At 34.7% G+C, this 17,546-nt stretch overlaps 2 protein-coding genes across 2 annotated transcripts; one reads left to right on the top strand and one right to left on the bottom strand.

Moving 5' to 3' along the window:
• Positions 1-1,885: 1,885 nt before the first annotated feature.
• LOC114248664 (ionotropic receptor 84a) lies at positions 1,886-6,512 on the top strand. Its single transcript, XM_089731757.1, has 6 exons — positions 1,886-2,617; positions 3,181-3,348; positions 3,428-3,648; positions 4,081-4,292; positions 5,164-5,435; positions 6,268-6,512. Exons 1-6 carry the CDS (start codon positions 1,935-1,937, stop codon positions 6,482-6,484), a joined length of 1,773 nt encoding a protein of 590 aa, XP_089587883.1. The 5' UTR covers positions 1,886-1,934; the 3' UTR covers positions 6,485-6,512.
• A 3,788-nt stretch (positions 6,513-10,300) lies between these two features.
• Positions 10,301-17,115, bottom strand: LOC114248675 (uncharacterized). Its single transcript, XM_028181993.2, has 7 exons — positions 16,949-17,115; positions 14,480-14,713; positions 13,935-14,063; positions 13,654-13,768; positions 12,385-12,563; positions 11,023-11,088; positions 10,301-10,441 (listed from the first exon to the last, which is right to left on the bottom strand). Exons 1-7 carry the CDS (start codon positions 16,989-16,991, stop codon positions 10,377-10,379), a joined length of 831 nt encoding a protein of 276 aa, XP_028037794.2. The 5' UTR covers positions 16,992-17,115; the 3' UTR covers positions 10,301-10,376.
• Between the last annotated feature and the right edge of the window lie 431 nt (positions 17,116-17,546).

Raw genomic sequence — 17,546 nt, 5'->3', positions numbered from 1 at the left:
AGTTTTTTTTTATTGTTTAGATGGGTGGACGAGCTCACAGCCCACCTGGTTTTAAGTGGTTACCGGAGCCCATAGACATCTACAACGTACATGCGCTACCCAACTTGAGATATAAGTTCTAAGGTCTCAAGTATAATTACAGCGGCTACCCCACCCTTCAAACCGAAACGCATTACTGCTTCACGGCAGATATAGACGAGGTTCCTACCACCAGTAATTACGCAAATTATAATTTTGCGGGTTTGATTTTTATTACACGATTTTATTCCTTCACCGTGGAAGTTAATCGTGAACATTTGATAAGTACGTATTTCATTAGAAATTTTTTTACCAGCCCGCGGGATTCGAAGGTCGGTGCATCGCTAGATACGAATACAACGAACGCCTTAACCTTTAGGCCATGACGACTTCGCACTTTCGAATTTCGCACGTTTTAGGGTCTGTTGACTCCCATAACTACATAAGTAGGGCCGTGGAATTGTCTGTCTACTCAAGGACATAAAAGGTTTCGATGTCAGTGTTTAATTTTGTACTAGACGATGATCGAGCTTTGCGCGGTTTTTTTTTGATAATGCCATCTTGTTGTATCTTTAAAGCGGTTAGTTGCCCTCAATTAAGAAAAATACTATTATTATTCGCCAATAGATAGAGTCATAAAGTTGATTATCGATAAATTTTCTGAAAATATATCGTAGCTAGATCGATTTATCGCCCCCGAAATCCCCTGTACATTAAATTTTATGAAAATCGTTGCAGCCATTTTCGAGATTCAGACTATATATGTTGGAGTATTTCCACTTTCGGGTAGCGACATGGTAAGCGGGTGGTCTTCGTAAGTCAATAAAACTAGAAATGTGAAATTAAACTCAGAGCGTATATTACGCAGGAGCGTTCCGTCCGACACGGCGACTCGCTCGCTTCTGAGCTCGAGATTTTTTTTTTCTTTTTCCTACCTATGCTGATAGCCTTGAGAGGCTATTTCAGCTTCACCCTAACGTTTGTAGGTGAGCTCGCGGGGCTCAACCGGAGAGTTGCTAACACTGACCCTAGCAAGAGCAGTGCTTCGCAGAATCTACCACCGGATCGGAAACGCGACCCACTGAGAAGATCCGGCGAGAAACTCAGTGGGCTGTGTCTATGGGTTAGTTCGCTCGTCGAGCCCTTCGTCGCAAGCGACGGGTTCGATGAGGACGGTGACCGGTGCTGGTGGTGCCTAAAAGCACCGTTAATGGATCAGGTGAGCTCGAGAGACAACAACGGAGCGTTTTTATAGCAAGGTATCGTGGTGGGACGATGTTGTTTACGATTCTTATCTTGCACGTGTTGTTTTCGATGAATGCTTGCACGTGTTGTTTGTCGTCCCATCTTTATTAGTCATGAACTAATGGTTTATAAAAACACGCGCCGACATATATACAAGAATTGCTCGTTTAAAAGTATAAGATTTAACAGAAAGCTATTCGTGTCGTTCCATGTCGATTAGAAATAAATTTCATTGAACGTCAATTTAATATTTTTTTTTTTATTGCTTATATGGATGGATGAGCTCACATCCCACCTGGTGTTAAGTGGTTACTAGAGCCCACAGACCTCTAAATGCATAAATGCGCCACCCACCTTGAGATACAAATTCTAAGGTCTCAGTATAGTTACAACGGCTACCCTCACCCTTCGAACCGAAACGCATTACTGCTTCACGGCGGAAATAATCGTTCTTCGCTTGTTGATTTGTATTTTGTATCAAAATATTGTCAATAATAATTATTGTAAATGAACGTCTCTCTAGCCACTTTACGTATTATGCATTCAAACCTTTAAATTGTCGAAAGCAATTTTCTTGTCAGTACAATTTCCCGTGAATGTTTCTTGACAGTTTTAAGTAATGAAAAGCTATTCACTGAGTGCATGGTAATGGTTGTTGAAGGATCGTTGCGATGAACATTCTCGGTTTAAATATCATATCATTTCTTTGTTCGTTAGACATTTCTTCAGTAATCGAAGTATTTAAGTATAAACATGTTAGAGACGTTATCGTATTTCACTGTTTTAAAGAAAATCAATTAATACTACCGCAACGAGTGTTTCATTTTAATAATTTTCGTACAGTCTTTGTGTTCATCTCCAATAATATTTCCTGGGAATTACCAGATTCGTATCAAAAAATTGGAGTTTTAATTAACACGTCTTGTGATGGTTGGGAGAAGTTCCAAGAGTTTCAGAACTCACACACGTGGGTTTATTACACAGATAATCTCACCTCGACAATCACAGCTTTATCTACATTTCCTATTGAAATTAATAGCGATGTCACAGTCGTATATAAAGAGAACAGCGCGTATCAAGTATTCGATACTTACAACACAGGAAGAAAAAATAATGGCGTTTTCAATGTTAACTATATCGGTCTTATAAATCCTGGTTTGCAAGCAAACTTGAAATTTACTACAAGAAACTTAAATGGAGTCACATTAAAATCTACAGTGGTGATTTTGAAAAAAGTGCAATATGAATCTTTTGAGGAATATTTACGAAAGACAGAACAGACTGGATTGGACTCAGTGCATAAACATAAATTCTTTCAACTGTTGCAATATATTAGCGAAATGTACAATATTACGTAAGAGAATTAAGGTTTAAGTTTACTTCTTTTTTCCCTTTCCTATTGGCTGGTAGTTTAAGGTGCTACTCTAACTATGCCCGGACGGCAGATGAGCTCACGGCAGCTTAACCTGAGAGAATTTGCTTATTAGCTCAATTTGTAGTTTCAATTTCAAAGATGAGACTTAAATCTCGGCTCTCAATATAGGCAACTAACCTTCTAATATAATTTTTTTTTTTTTTAAATGTAAAAACCACAAAAATAACTTTTTTTTTTTTATTGCTTAGATTGGTGGACGAGCTCACAGCCCACCTGGTGTTAAGTGGTTACTGGAGCCCATATACATCTACAACGTAAATGCGCCGCCCACTTTGAGATATAAGTTCTTAGGACTGAAGTATAATTACAGCGGTTACCCCACCCTTCAAACCGAAACGCATTACTGCTTCACGGCAGAAATAGGCGGGTGGTGGTACCTACCCACGCCGACTCACAAGAGGTCCTACCACCAGTAAAAAGTTTCGCTTTAGTAATAACACGCTATATACTATTTTCACATTTTAATTTATTTCGCGTTTTAGCTATGATCTAATAAGGACAAATACTTGGGGTTATGCACACGACGGAAGAATTGATGGCATGGTTGGAAGTCTGCAGCGTCACGAGGCTGATGTCGGCGGTTCGCCTATATTTTTTAAAACCGACAGAGCTTACGTTATTGACTACGTTGCTGAAACTTGGCCGTCAAAGTAACGTTAAATGTTCGTTCCGCAATCATATTTAATTAATGAAACAAACAAATTTTTCAATTGGATTCTACGATTTCAGACAAAGCTTCATTTTTCGTCACCCAAAGCATCCGACCGGTGTTCATACTGTTTATTCCAGACCACTAAGTAACTCAGTTTGGTATTGTGTAATAGCTTTTTTATTTGTAACTGCTTCGACAGTTTTCTTTATGCTTAAATTTAACATCGACGAGATAGAACGCGCCGAAACATCTCAAAGCCTTGCATTTTTATTTGCTTGGAGCGCGATCTGTCAACAAGGTGAGGTGATATAATTTTATGTGAAACACTAGCGACCTGCCCTCGCTTCGCTTCGGAAACATTAAATTTTATTATTGATAGGAGAGTCCCGCCATGTTGCGCGCGGTACGACAATAACTGCGGGTGACGCCGCGGGGCGAAGCTAGTCTAAAAAAAGTAGCCTAAGTTACTCCTTATAACATCAGCTACCTATTAGTGAAAGTCTCACCAAAATCGGTCTAGCCGTTCCAGAGATTAGCCGGAACAAACAGGCAGACAGACAAAAATTGTAAAAAAAATGTTATTTTGGTGTATGTACCGTATAAATATTCATAATATGCATGTAGTAAAAAGCGGTTATTTCAATATTACACACAGACACTCTAATTAGATTTATATGTATAGATAATATTATATCGGAATCGCATCGAAGTAAGCCATTTTATTTTCCAGGTATGTCACTCAGACGTAATTCTTTGGCACTAAAAGTTGTCGTTTTCGTTACTTTCGTGTGCTCCATAACATTGTATCAGTACTATAATGCAACTGTAGTTTCAACATTGCTCAAGGAATCTCCGATAACTATACGGACTTTGAAGGATTTACTGCAGAGCGATTTGAAAGTAGGAGTCGAAGATGTCGCCTACGTTAAAGATTATTTTGCGGTTAGTATGTATAAGGAACCTGAAAGTGAAACTGAAACGCTTTTATTAGCTTGACCTGTATCTATTTATCTATGTAACACATCTTTTCTGAATTCGAGACGTCTGATTATCTGGAAAAATTATCATATGTGTCAAGGACCAATGGCAATACAATATTTTTATTACTTTGGCCTAATGTAAACAGGATCTGTAGAATAAAAAAAAAAATCTGGTTCGGCTTGCCAATAATACTTTTGATTTTTAAACTATGCAAAATCAATTTAGATTTATATTGTCTCAAACCTTTCATGTTTACTTTTGGTATACATCATCTGATGGACAAGAAGCCTTATAATCAATTCGCCTCAAAAACGATCAATTATACAGAGAAGAGGCTGTGACTTAGACCACTTCTAGTTAATTATAAGGACTATTCCAATAATGATATTTTCAAGTTGTTTCCCTACTGGACTCTACTATCTCCTTAGTACCTATATTGATTACTAATGATAGGGCGTGTCTTTAGCTCGCACGGTTGAGCACCGCGGTCTTGCCTATTTCACTTTTCTTGGCCTTGAAAAGCAATTATGGATATTGTAGATTCTGCGAAGCACGGCTATTCCTAGGGTTCGTGTTAGCCACATCGTCAGGTTTGAGATCCCTTAGGTTAAAGTAAGCGTAACCTTATGGTCTCTCTAGACCATCAGCTTAAGTAGAAAAAAAAATGGATTTTAAATTTAAATGATAGCATAGATTTCTCACGATGCTTCGATACAATCGGGATTTCTTTCTAATCTACAGTAAACACTTTCCCTTGAATGGACACCCATTTTGTTACGTCTAAAAAGTATTTATGCAAATAAAATTTATTATTACTTTCTTTAAATTTTAGCACACAAAAGATCCGATTGCTATTACAATGTATGAGAAGAAGATCGTCACAGGTAGCAATCGTAACTTCTTTGACCCGGAGTACGGGATGTCTTTGGTGAAAAAAGGAGGCTATGCTTTCCACGTGGACACAGTTTATTCATACGGTATCATGAAGAAAACATTCACCGAGAGGGAGATATGTGAGATTCACGACGTAACTATGTATCCACCTCAAAAAATGGCTGCTGTATTGAAGAAAAATTCTCCGTACCGGAATTATTTTGCAATCGGGTAAAAATATATATATAGAAAACATATTATTCCTGAATTAATTTATAAGGAAACTTTGGTTGAATTAATTTTTGAATCGCTTCGATAAAATACTTGACATTTTCGTATTTAAAAATTGAATATTGGTATTGAAATATTTGTAATTGAAAATTGGACTACTGGTAGTAGGACCTCTTGTGAGTCCGCACATGTAGGTACCACCACCCCGCCTATTTCTGCGGTGAAGCAGTAATGCCTTTCGGTTTGAAGGGTGGGGTAGCCGTTGTAATTATACTTCAGTCCTAAGAACTTATATCTCAAGGTGGGCGGCGCATTTACGTCGGAGATGTATATGGGCTCCGGTCACCACTTAATACTAGGTGGGCTGTGAGCTCGACCACCCATCTATGCAATAAAAAATAAAATAAAAAAGACATATTAAAAGGCAAAAGGCATATTAAAAGGCAAAGGTAAGCCTGCACGGGTAGGTAGCATACTCCTGCCTATACCAACTTCAAAGCAGTCGTGAATTCCGGTTCGAATTATGGGACAGGCGTTATATAATGCAGTTGGTATTTCGGCCTCTTGTATATATATTATGTGGGTGGCGGCATTAATGTTGTTATATCTATGGGCTCCCGTAAATAAGTGTTCTTTGAGCTAGTACAACTCTTCAAGAACTTGAAGCACTAGTCGGTTTTAAGTTTAAATATACATATCTTTGTTATTTATTTATTTTCGAATAAATGTGGTTTCTTAGTCTTAGGTATTTATCTCTACCGCCGCCGCTTTTGAATATATTCGCTAGTTAAAAATAAACAATGAAAAATATTTATATTTTTCTTAACCATAGAATTCGCCGGCTATGGGAAACGGGGTTGATGCAGAGGATGAAACACACATGGGACGAACCGAAGCCGCCCTGCGTGCGGACCCAGGACAGCAGCATTTTCTCTGTCTCTATATTAGACTTTTCTACGCCGCTTTTTATTGTTATGTTTGGCGTGATTGCATCTGTAGTGGTATTGTTGTGTGAAACATTATTTGACACTCTTTTTAATATGAGATGAAAGTATTATAGCTAGTTAAATTTTATGTTATTGGTCACGGTACACGTTGTGCAAAAAATGTAATTAGGCTTTTATGGTAAAACTTATTAAAAAAATCGGTTCGGTTCATTTATTTGCGAGATTATTTTTTTTAAGAGCATATGTATTTACTTTGCGTTATAAGTCTTGATTCTTTCATAAGATTATGTTACGAGTTTGGGTAATTTAAAATTAATTCAATACAATATGTGCAAAATGATCGTAAAGTCGTTGTGTGCTTTATTTTTATTTTTGATTATTTTGAGTATCTCAGGACACAATTACGATAAAAAATATATTTAACAATTTCCTTTCAAAAAACAAAATTATAAATTAATAAATCGACCAAATTATAAATTACGCTGGATAGAGTGGTAAAAGATCATCCCCCCAAATTTATATATGGGATTTACTTCAATCTACACGAATTGTTTGGGTTTGTTTGTTACATGGTATTCGGGATAATTTACTGTGAAACAATATAAGCTTACGACGTTAAATATTAATTAAAATCTACCTGTTCGCAAAAAGGGTGGATGTTGTACAATCGTAAATAATTAATTTAAGCTGTGAAGTTCCTACTCAGGAGTTTGTACAGAGGAGGTCTCATTGCACCTATTAATAGCCCGGTACACAAACATTTTACTAATACCAAGCGTATGGAGAGTTTTAAAAATTGCATTTGGCTCCCAAACTACTTTGTGTAATGCAATCACAGCGATTCGGTTCTCTTAATCACCCCACTGCATTTTAATATCGAAAATATTGTACAATGTATTGGCGCCAAAATGAGAAAACTCAATGAGCGATCATATAAAAATGACAGATTCCAAATTCAAATGTAATATTTTGTTTATTTTTAATTGTAACAGTATTTATGGCCAGACTAAGACTATATTTAAGGAATAAATATAGGAACATTTGGACCATTAATCGGAACGGCTCAATGAAAGTTCTTCTGTGTGTCGTTTCTTATAAAATAAATATCAGCGGCATAAATAAATAAATAAATAAAACACCCTCATAATGTCACCCACAGGAATAGATACTTTGAAGGATAATATTTAATCGACGTTTTTATTTATCTTTGCAATTTTTTTCCATAATAAATTTAATAAATATTATTATATATAGTTTCGAAACAGTTCATTAGTTCATCATTTACATAGTTACGGAAAATTTAAAAACAAGCAGTCTACAGTAAAAAAGTAGAAGTGAAAAGTCTTTGGTTGTAACTTTTAATTTTTAATTAGTGACGTCAGCCGTTCATAACAATTAATAATAAATAGGTCAATGATGCCCTAGGAATGATTTCGGAAAAAAACACCTTACACAAAGTTCAAATAAAACGCCAGCTTGGAATCGACTTTCATAAAATCTGCGAATTAATTAAAATATTTCTTAGGGGTTGAAGAAAGTTTGTAATTTAATAAGAAGCCTTTTAAAACCGTACCTCAGGTAGTTCCGTAAAAATTATATTTATGATTTATATAGCTTCACGTTAAAAAAAAGCTTATGGCTAATGGCTTTATTTTTAAAGAAAATAATATAGCATAAGATCCTAATAGTTCATAATAGTTAATAAATAAACGGTAGTTCAATTTAAAATAAAATTATATGAAAGTTAGCATTAATTTTTTATCTATACGTCTAGTCATAATAAAATTGGAATAAATAAAAAAAATGTAATGTATTACGAAATTTTCCTCCAACATGGCGCATGAAGCGCATAAGGAATGGCTTGATATGGCTTGATATGGCTGGCCACTTCTCGCGTGCTTCATGCAGTGCCAGGGTTTGTAAAATTGCAATGACTCATTTTACAAGCACTCATAGCTTAGAAGACATTCCGGTGTATTCGCCGTATCAAATGAAGCAACTATGTCCGTTCTCAAAACTTTAAAAAATATAACAAACAGATTACTAATTAAATAGGTACCTGACAAACGTTTATGAACGACATCCGCTATTAACGAGAACATCGTGCAACAAAAATCAAAACCATTTAATAAATTATAGAATTTGTGTAATTACTGATTTTAGGGCGTTTTGTGAATCTGCACGAGTAAATACTAACTTAATCTCTAATTCTCACGATAGTTGTGCATAGTAGTTTGAAGGTTAAGAATAACCTTTATTATAATATAATTAGGGCATCGAACTCATGTCTAATCATAGGTGTCATTCTGCATTCTCTTTATATCTTTAAGTGTTCTGGTTACCTAATATTACAAGAGAGCTTATGAGCCGGTAATGTACCTAATGAAGTACTAAGAAATAATAAAAAACATACTGCCGGTTGTGACACGCATTAAGTCGTAGTGAGTTTCAACGCACGTACTCTGGTACGTGATCGTCCAGGGTTCCCGCTTTGGCCCATTTCCGCGGCGCGAAGTGCAATTAGGAACTTATCGTCAGAGATACAGAGGCAACTTGGCACTTAGGAGCAGCCGAATATCCATTACGAGAGGAGAAACGACATACAACCTTTAAGCGCTTAACAACGTTACATTATACGAAGCTCCCTCTGAAATACGTTAAAGGCTTTTTTGTATTCAAAACTGTGCCGAGTGGGTTTCCTGTCTGAGTCGTTTGTATGCATTGAAAAAAAATTATCTTCGGCAGTTAAATTTAAGGTTCATGTAAGCGATATATATAATATATATATATATAGTAAATATATATAGTAAGCGACCGTCTGGTGTAGTGGTAAGTGACATGGTCACTACACAAGGGGGTCGCGGGTTCGAATCCCGCCGAAGAAAGATATTTGTATGATAAATATAAATGTCTTTTCCAGGGTTATGGATGTATTTTTTTTTTTTTTTTTTTTTTTTTTTATTGCTTAGATGGGTGGACGAGCTCACAGCCCACCTGGTGTTAAGTGGTTACTGGAGCCCATAGACATCCACAACGTAAATGCGCCACCCACCTTGAGATATAAGTTCTAAGGTCTCAAGTAAGTTACAACGGCTGCCCCACCCTTCAAACCGAAACGCATTACTGCTTCACGGCAGAAATAGGCAGGGTGGTGGTACCCACCCGCGCGGACTCACAAGAGGTCCTACCACCAGTTGAAAACCACCAGTATATTAAATATATGTATGTGTATAATAAAAATCTTACATTTATTTCCGTTATATGGTACCTGTAACACAAGTTCTTTACGAACTTATCACGGGACCAGTTAACGTGGCGTGATTGTTAGTAAATATTTATTTATTTATTATTATTTATTATATATTTTGTAAAGAACAATTATTGCTCTTTGATCGTTATAGCATCGTTGCTACTGTAAAATATTATTGAAATTAAAACAATGAAATTTTGAATATTTATTCACTACTAGCTGACCCGGCAGACTTCGTAGTGCCTCAATCGATAAATAAAAGACCTAAGGTTTTCTATCTTACCTACTATATTATTTATCTACCTTTTAAACCTTCTCTAGATTTCCACAAATAATTTAAGATCAAAATCAGCCAAATCGGTCCAGCCGTTCTCCAGTTTTAGCGAGACTAACGAACAGCAATTCATTTTTATATTACCTTATATAGATTGCTTGAAAATTATTATAATACATATTTTTCATTAATTATTTTATCCGAAAACAACATAAAATGTAATCGATAATTACAAAAGATTTAATCTATTCAGTAAATTAGCTTAGGCCGGAAAGGATTTTGTTACAAACAAGATAGCAGAAAAGTTATTTTAGACGAAGCAATGCTCGTTTCCGTTGAGTCTTTCGTAGCATAGGAATCGTTCTATTAAAATAAACATGGCACAAATAAAAGAAAATCACCTTTATTTTTAGTAATTCATACGAAATATTAACGCTATAAAATCACATTTTTAAAATTTTAAATATATATTACTTGATAAACAATAGTAGCGTACATAGCAGAAATATTCTAGCCGTAGAGGTCGTTGAACTATCTGAAACATAAAATTGTATTGTATAAACAGCAATGTTTTTCAAGTTGAAAACAGAGCTGCCATAATCTACTTATTCGTACCCTCGTCCACTACTTTTTTCTCCTCTTTGACGATGCTTTATTATACACAAAAGAAATAAAAATGCAAGACATTAAATACAAAACAAGTGCAAAGGGCGGTCTTATCGCTAAGAGCGATCTCTTCCAGACAAACATCATGTGGAATCACTTTGAAGAATCACTTTAGAAAACAATTTACATGCGGTGTACCTGACGATTGCAATATACATAATATATGGACATATATACACACAAATACATATCTTCTTTTCATTTTCATGAAATTTTTCTTTGACATGACATTTTCTTTGTCATGTAGTCTTTTTAATATTTTTACTAACGACATACGCAAAAACGCTATGAAGTTATTCGTTTATTCACTTCTTCACAGTACATAAGCATAATTATTCTCAGTTAGTCAAAAACAAACATAGCTTTAAAGCTTTAATGATATTCAATTCCATGAATTCCCATTCCCGAGAAAAATCTAAATGTAACCGGAAATCTGATACTTGATCTTACCATTGCTTTGTCTCTGTTGAGGCCTTCCGATTTCAATAGCAGCTATTTGAGCAGTCGGCATTAAACCTACAGAAATATTTGAATGTAAATTAATCAAATAGATTTCAGCAATGGTTAAATAAAATTCATTTGTTAAAGATAGTTATACTAGCGGCCCGCTCCGGCTCCGCTCGGGTCTTTATCAAAAATTTCAACGATATTTGTCGTTGTTTTATTTATTTTAATAAAAGAACACTTTTTTTTTTATTGCTTAGATGGATGGACGAGCTCACAGCCCACCTGGTGTTAAGTGGTTACTGGAGCCCATAGATATCTACAACGTAAATGCGCCACCCACCTCGAGATATAAGTTCTAAGATCTCAGTATAGTTACAACGGCTACCCCACCCTTCGAACCGGAACGCATTACTGCTTCACGGCGGAAATAGGCGGGGTGGTGGTACATACCCGTGCGGACTCCCAAGAGGTCCTACCACCAGTGTCAAACCAGTGTCAAAACACTTATTGCGGCATAACTATAATAGTTAGACATATGCTGTCACGACACTTTTTGTTAATAATAATGTGTTCTACAAAGTCGTAGTACATTGTTTTATTCTATCATGAATAGTTTTCGCGGGGCATGCGATGTAAAGAATATTTTAGGTAAATTTTTTACACCTTAGGTTACATTATTAGAGTTTTAGCAAGGATCCCTAATTTCTTTCAAAACATATTATGTCTATGTCAGCCTATGTCACTCGAGAATAGTGTAGCTTCCAAACAGTGAAATATTTTTTCAAATCGGTTCAGTAGTTTCGGAGCCTATTCAATACAAACAAACAAACAAACAAACAAGTCTTTCTTCTTTATAATATTATATATTAGTATAGATAATCATCGATGGTATCGGCATTATGTAATGACATGACAGCGTCAAACGGTTTTCCTAGTTGCAAGCATTAAAGCTTTCTAAGCGACGCATGAATGATAAGACCTCAGTGTGTTCGTAGATAAATGAATCGCATTCAAATTACTTCTGATTGAGGTAGCAAGAAGTTGAAAGGGTATCCCTAAATTTGATTTTAGAATATACATGCTAATATTATTTCAACGAGTCTTCGAAATAGCGCTGGCTATTTTCAGATGAAAGTATTGACCTCCGGAACCTACGTGTGTTTGATTAAGTTTGATGAAATGAAGCAACCCAAAAATTTAATGTAAGTGGTCTATTGATTTGTAGATTATTATAAACGTGACCTTACTGCAGCTACTACAGCAAGCTATTGCAGAGACTGAGTCACCTATTAGCCAAATCTTACCCCAAAACTGGATGAAAACTTGGTCTGAATGGGTTTAGGTATGTTGGGCTACACAAATTACCTGGATAGTATATGGTAGTACGGCTATCAGTGTAGTTGGCTGACGGCAAACTTAATACACAGGTGAACTCTTCCCATGGAGTCATGACATCATCGTCATGTACGACTGCTTTTGTTTCAATTGAGTAAAGACCCCATGAATTCATCTTTATCTCGGTAGAAGCTTGTTTTAAGAGCTTACTGAAAAGTACAAACTTGTTTTCAAACTGGCACACGTACTATGTTGTTAGATTTTTGTGGACTAGTGAAGTAGGAGTCAAAATCCGACAACAACAAAAATGGTATAGGTACATCTGTTGCAAGATTATTTGTATAGTTATTTAGATTTAAAAAATTAATGAGTTTACTTAAATGCTTTCTTTAATAAATCAGAATATTGGAATAAGAAAAAAACCTGTAAATTTTTATAAGTATTAAATCTGAAAAGAAACTTCACATGTTTTCTATTTTGAATCACGTATAAGATTCTGCACGTGAAACACGTAGTCATAACTTTAATTCATTTTACATGTAAGACGTTGAGTGACTGGCAAAGGATGCCTTCCACAATTTGATTTATGGCTGCGAGAACTAGTCTCGCTTGCTTCGATATACTTATAATAATATTAGACTTCCGAAATATTTATTATCATTAGGTAACGTTTATGGTAAATCGACAAAACTTTAGAAAGTTCAATAAGGTCTAATTAAGTCACCAAATTTCAAGGTCTCATGGCAGTGACATTATTGTCATGGTGCTTATAGGCTTCTACAATCACTTAATATCGGGTGTGCGGAAAAGAAGTGTTGCACAAACAACTCAAAGAAATGAGGTGAAGGTGAATTTTATGAAGTATGAAGTAGATACTTCAACAATATCTAAATTTGTGGTGTTTATCTATAACGCTGGTTGGAAATTGTGTAAGGAAGAAAGCATACTAATATACCACATAAATTTACGCTTCAGTGAATATCTTACCCGTCTACTGGTACTGAGTTGGATAATTCAATGAAAATCCGGCCGCAAACATCGACAATATGTTCATAGGATAACATGACAATGAAACTGTATTGTTTGATGAATGATTTGTGGATGAGTTACAGAAATTTAAGATATTTGGAGCAGATTGGGCAAACGATAACGTCGAAAGATCTGAATGTCTCTGTATTTGGAACTGTTTGTGATATGGGATGTTTATTTAAGGTCATGCAATAAAATACACAATTTTGCAACACATAATACTACACTATACAAAACTACCTAATAATGCCAATATAAAATTATACTAACCTTTGTGACATAATATTCATTGTAGGTTTTGGATATAGATCTTCGGCAAAGCAAATTAAACTTACAATGAAGACGTATCGTTTTTCTTGGACGAAATGGAAACTTTTACCCGTGCCTGTTAATTACATCTCGTCTATATTTAATGAAAGAAAGCGACTTAAAATATTATTAGATAATCCAAAACGAAAAACATAAAAAAATCAATTAAATGGAACATACAATTTATAGACTTAATTTATGCCTTGATATTAGTTGATATCATAAAATATTCGAAAACTTACTATAAACTAACATGGATCTTGTTCGTCGGTCTTCCTCAATGAACGTTGACACTACACACGTATAGTTTCCACTTAAATCAGTTGTTGGTCTTATTATTTTCAGTGCTCTATACGCTTGTAACGGCTCATCTACAAATTAACATATTTTATAACTATCGACTTGACTTAAAAGTAGATAAAACAGGCAGATACATTTTTTTTTATTGCTTAGAAGGCTGCCCCACCCTTCAAACCGAAGCACATTACTGCTTCACGGCAGAAATAAGCAGGGCGGTGGTACCTACCCGCGCGGACTCACAAGAGGTCCTACCACCTGTAATTACACAAATTATAATTTTGCAGATTTGACTTTTTATTACACGATGTTATTCCTTCACCGTGGAAGTCAATCGTGAACATTTGTTAAGTACATATTTCATTAGAAAAATTGGTACCCGCCTGCGAGATTCGAACACCGGTGCATCGCTCAACACGAATGCACCGGACGTCTTATCCTTTAGGCCACGACGACTTTTACATATATTTAAATCAATGGTTACTCAAACCTGAAATTCGAAAATTCATGTCAACTTTCCCTTTGAGGAGACCTATGACTTGTGGCAACATCGGTGGAATCCACTGGTATACTAAACCAGACGAACCATTGAAGAACCATTTCACTACAAGCCCCGGTCCCGAGGCTGCGCTCATCACGTACTCGCAGTCCAAAATAACCGACTCCGTACCCATTTCCACTAAATAAGGCACTTCTATTCGATTTATGTTCACGGAAACACATTCTGCGAAAAATAGTTTCATGTAAATTTATTATTACATTTATACTAAGTCGTTTTCAATCAACAATGTACAATATATGTAAATAAAATAAATCAAAATGAAACATCATATAACAGCTAATATTTTGGAATTCAATAGAATGAATAAAATCACATATATTATTATAATATATCTGAAGCTTATTTATTCCTTTCGATTCAAGTAATTGACTATCCGAGAGCAGATAAATATGAAGATTTCAGTTAATCCTGCTCTAAAATAGATTGAAGCTTCTTCTTAGTTGAATGAATGAGGTGCAGAATTAGGATTTACAGAGGGAGTCTAATTTGCTATATATTTCCATTAGAGGACACTCGAACGATGATAACTTTTATGTGTGTATGCTTAAGGAATATCTGTCGTATGCACGAAAAATAAATGCATTATAGAGTCTATAATTATTGCACGAGCATTAGTACGTCCGTTTTAATTATTATAATCATTATGATTGCATGAAATTTATAAATATTATCTATCTTTTTTTTTAAATTAAATTGTATCTTGTACTGCCGTTTCATACTGGTCTAATAATTTACTTTAATTAAACTAATTTTAAAAAAGCAAGCGTTATTAGCATATCTCGACATCACAAGAAACCTCCTAAAAAAAATTTTTTTTTTATTGGTTAGGTGGGTGGACAAGCTCACAGCCCACCTGGTGTTAAGTGGTTACTGGAGCCCATAGACATCCACAACGTAATGCGCCACCCACCTTGAGATACAAGTTCTAAGGTCTCAAGTATAGTATTAATTATATAATATTAATTATAATATTAAGTATTAATGTATGATTATTATTCTAAGGTCTCAATTAAACATTATGTATTAATAATAAAGATACGGATAAATTTATTTCAGGAGAGTAAATGAGAACTACATCAAAAGTATTACGAACAGATAATGAACAAACCACGGAATTGATTATGACCGACAAACTGACGAAAGGGAATCAGATCTATGCTACTTTGCGGCACAATATCCGCATTTCATTTTCCGGGAAACGAGTCGGTTCTTTTTGTTAGCTTTGCTTTCAGACATCAATTATCTTCCAGCGTTGCAAATCCTATCTCGCAGGAGTCTTTTAAGTTTCAGTTTAATTACACGCTCGTGCTTCTATTTGCAAAATGTAAATTCCATGTATTCCGTGATCCGTTTTTAGTTTAAAATACATACAAGCAAAAATCCATGTCAAAAACACACAGCAATCTTTCGACACTTTGTTTTGTTTTTTTGCTGATTTTTTTTTATAGATTGGTTATCACGAATAAATATTTTTTGTTTTTAATTTATATTTTTTTAATTTATTTATAGTACGTATTATATGTACCATAAAATTTGATTATCATAATTCGCTTTTACAAAAATTGAATATAACTAAGTTCAATTAGTAAATCTTCACTGTTTTGATAAGTGGTTTACGTATTCCGATAAATGTATAATCTATGTAAATAATAGCTACAATAGTTTGTCTTTAGTGGCGCGGCTCATGAATAATGTATTGTTGTCATAGCAGATATGAACTCAGGATGTAGTTATAGGCTTTCAAAGAGATTGAAACCTCTCGATTGGTATTGCTATTGTGCATTAGGAAAATATCTCATTAGGCCTAATATCGTAGGATTATACGTTTTTCTGCATTATATTATAATACAATATACACGGGTAAAAATATACCTTGTAAATTAAATGTGTTTTTCACGTCAAATATTCTTGTTCATAAATTCTCGCCAAGCAATTAAAGGCCGGAATGAACCGGTGACGAAAATGAGAATTAACAATATTTAAATAAGGGCAGTGCTGCTTTAACACAAATTAATTTGGAGCCTTTAATCAGTTTTCCGAGATTTCGTTCCTTCATTTAAAACATTTACATTTAAATTGGTGAAGTTTAATTTTGAATTTAAATAGGCCGGGGGATAAGTCTTTTTTGTCAGATTATTATATTCTTACGTTGTTTCAGGTTTTACGTGTATAATCATTTTAAAAAGCTTTCAAATGTTTTAGTAGTATACAAAATCAGTTTAATTTTCTACATTAGATGTACATATGTCTAAACTAATTTAATTCAAAACATGCATATCTAAATGAAATAATCGAAATACTTAATATTATAATCTAAATTTATGATAGCAAGAACATATACAGTTTCTAAAACTACGGTCTGTTCCATACAAGAAAAATACAACAATTGATACCAACTTGAGAATAATATGAATAACACTAGTTGCCGCGGGTAGTCCATGCTTAACGATGGGACATTGTACTTTCTTTACAGAAGTTAACGGAAAGTGCCAAAGTTCCCGCGACCACTGTTCCTTACAGTTCAGAAATAGCAACTGGAAAGTTGTGGGTTGCTTTTGGCTGTGAGAAGGCGCGCATGCGCGAGCTGCCTGTTGAGTTTTGTCTCAATTTTATTAATAAGATCATGGTAAATATGAATTTGCTGAAAAGATGTAACAGTTTTAGACAAACACAGTATAATTGAATAAAAATTCACTTGATAGGCATTGGACAATTGTACTTTTTTTTCTCGCCTGGCGAATCTTATTGGATGTTTTTACTTGACAATGGGAACAATTAAATAAACAATACTCTATTCATAAACCGATTTTAATATTTAATTTATTTTGTAACATTACAACCCTTCCTTTCTTACTTGATTTATTGACTCTTATACAACGGTTAGTAGTTTCTGGTAGTCACAAAATTTGAATTTACACTGGCTTTATACTCTTTTTTTGAAGTAATTAAAATATTTTATTTCGGTAAACTAAACAGCACAAATACCTATATATTT

This window comes from Bombyx mandarina, chromosome 12 (genome assembly GCF_030267445.1).
Source record: "Bombyx mandarina strain Sakado chromosome 12, ASM3026744v2".
NCBI lineage: Eukaryota > Metazoa > Arthropoda > Insecta > Lepidoptera > Bombycidae > Bombyx > Bombyx mandarina.
The sequence above is the reverse complement of the archived record's forward strand: the minus strand, read 5'-3'. Positions and strand labels throughout refer to the sequence as shown.